The 433-nt window shown below is 38.1% G+C and overlaps 1 protein-coding gene across 2 annotated transcripts in view; it reads right to left on the bottom strand.

The window, feature by feature from the left end:
- LOC119594124 (bestrophin-3-like) overlaps positions 1 to 433 on the bottom strand; it is a gene marked incomplete at its 5' end in the record, with an annotated part of 34187 nt that overhangs the window by 9218 nt on the left and 24536 nt on the right. For both annotated transcript variants that reach the window (XM_037943188.1, XM_037943189.1), the window contains 1 exon segment: positions 90 to 245. In XM_037943188.1, coding sequence (XP_037799116.1) covers positions 90 to 245 — 156 coding nt within the window.

Here is a 433-nt window from a genome sequence, read left to right as displayed (position 1 = left end):
ACTTTACTCGTACTGTGTCACTTATACCTTCAGGCATAGAGAGAAAGGCAGGGCATTTCGCAAACTAAACTAATTCTACAATACAATACCTTCAGTAAACCCATGTAGAAAAAGACCTGCAGTATTGTGAATAAGGGGATGTACAGGTCGAGTTGGTTGGACCTGTATGAGATGGGAGACTCTTCCACATATTGGCGCCCTACGATTGCAGCGAGAAAGAAAGAGTAAGTTGCAATGGTCACGACCTGCAACAAGAAGATGGCTCGTTATATTGTGATGGTTGTGCGTAAGTTGCTGTGATTTCTTTTATTTATTTATATATTGTTGGTATTACTCTCTTTGATGGGAAATATATAGGTTTATACTTTATTTGGCTGTGATATATAAAGGCCTAGAATTTCATTAGAAAGAAGTTTGGTTAAAAGCCTTGACA

The sequence above is a fragment of the Penaeus monodon genome, chromosome 33 (assembly GCF_015228065.2).
Source record: "Penaeus monodon isolate SGIC_2016 chromosome 33, NSTDA_Pmon_1, whole genome shotgun sequence".
NCBI lineage: Eukaryota > Metazoa > Arthropoda > Malacostraca > Decapoda > Penaeidae > Penaeus > Penaeus monodon.
This window is presented reverse-complemented; position numbering and strand designations above follow the sequence as displayed.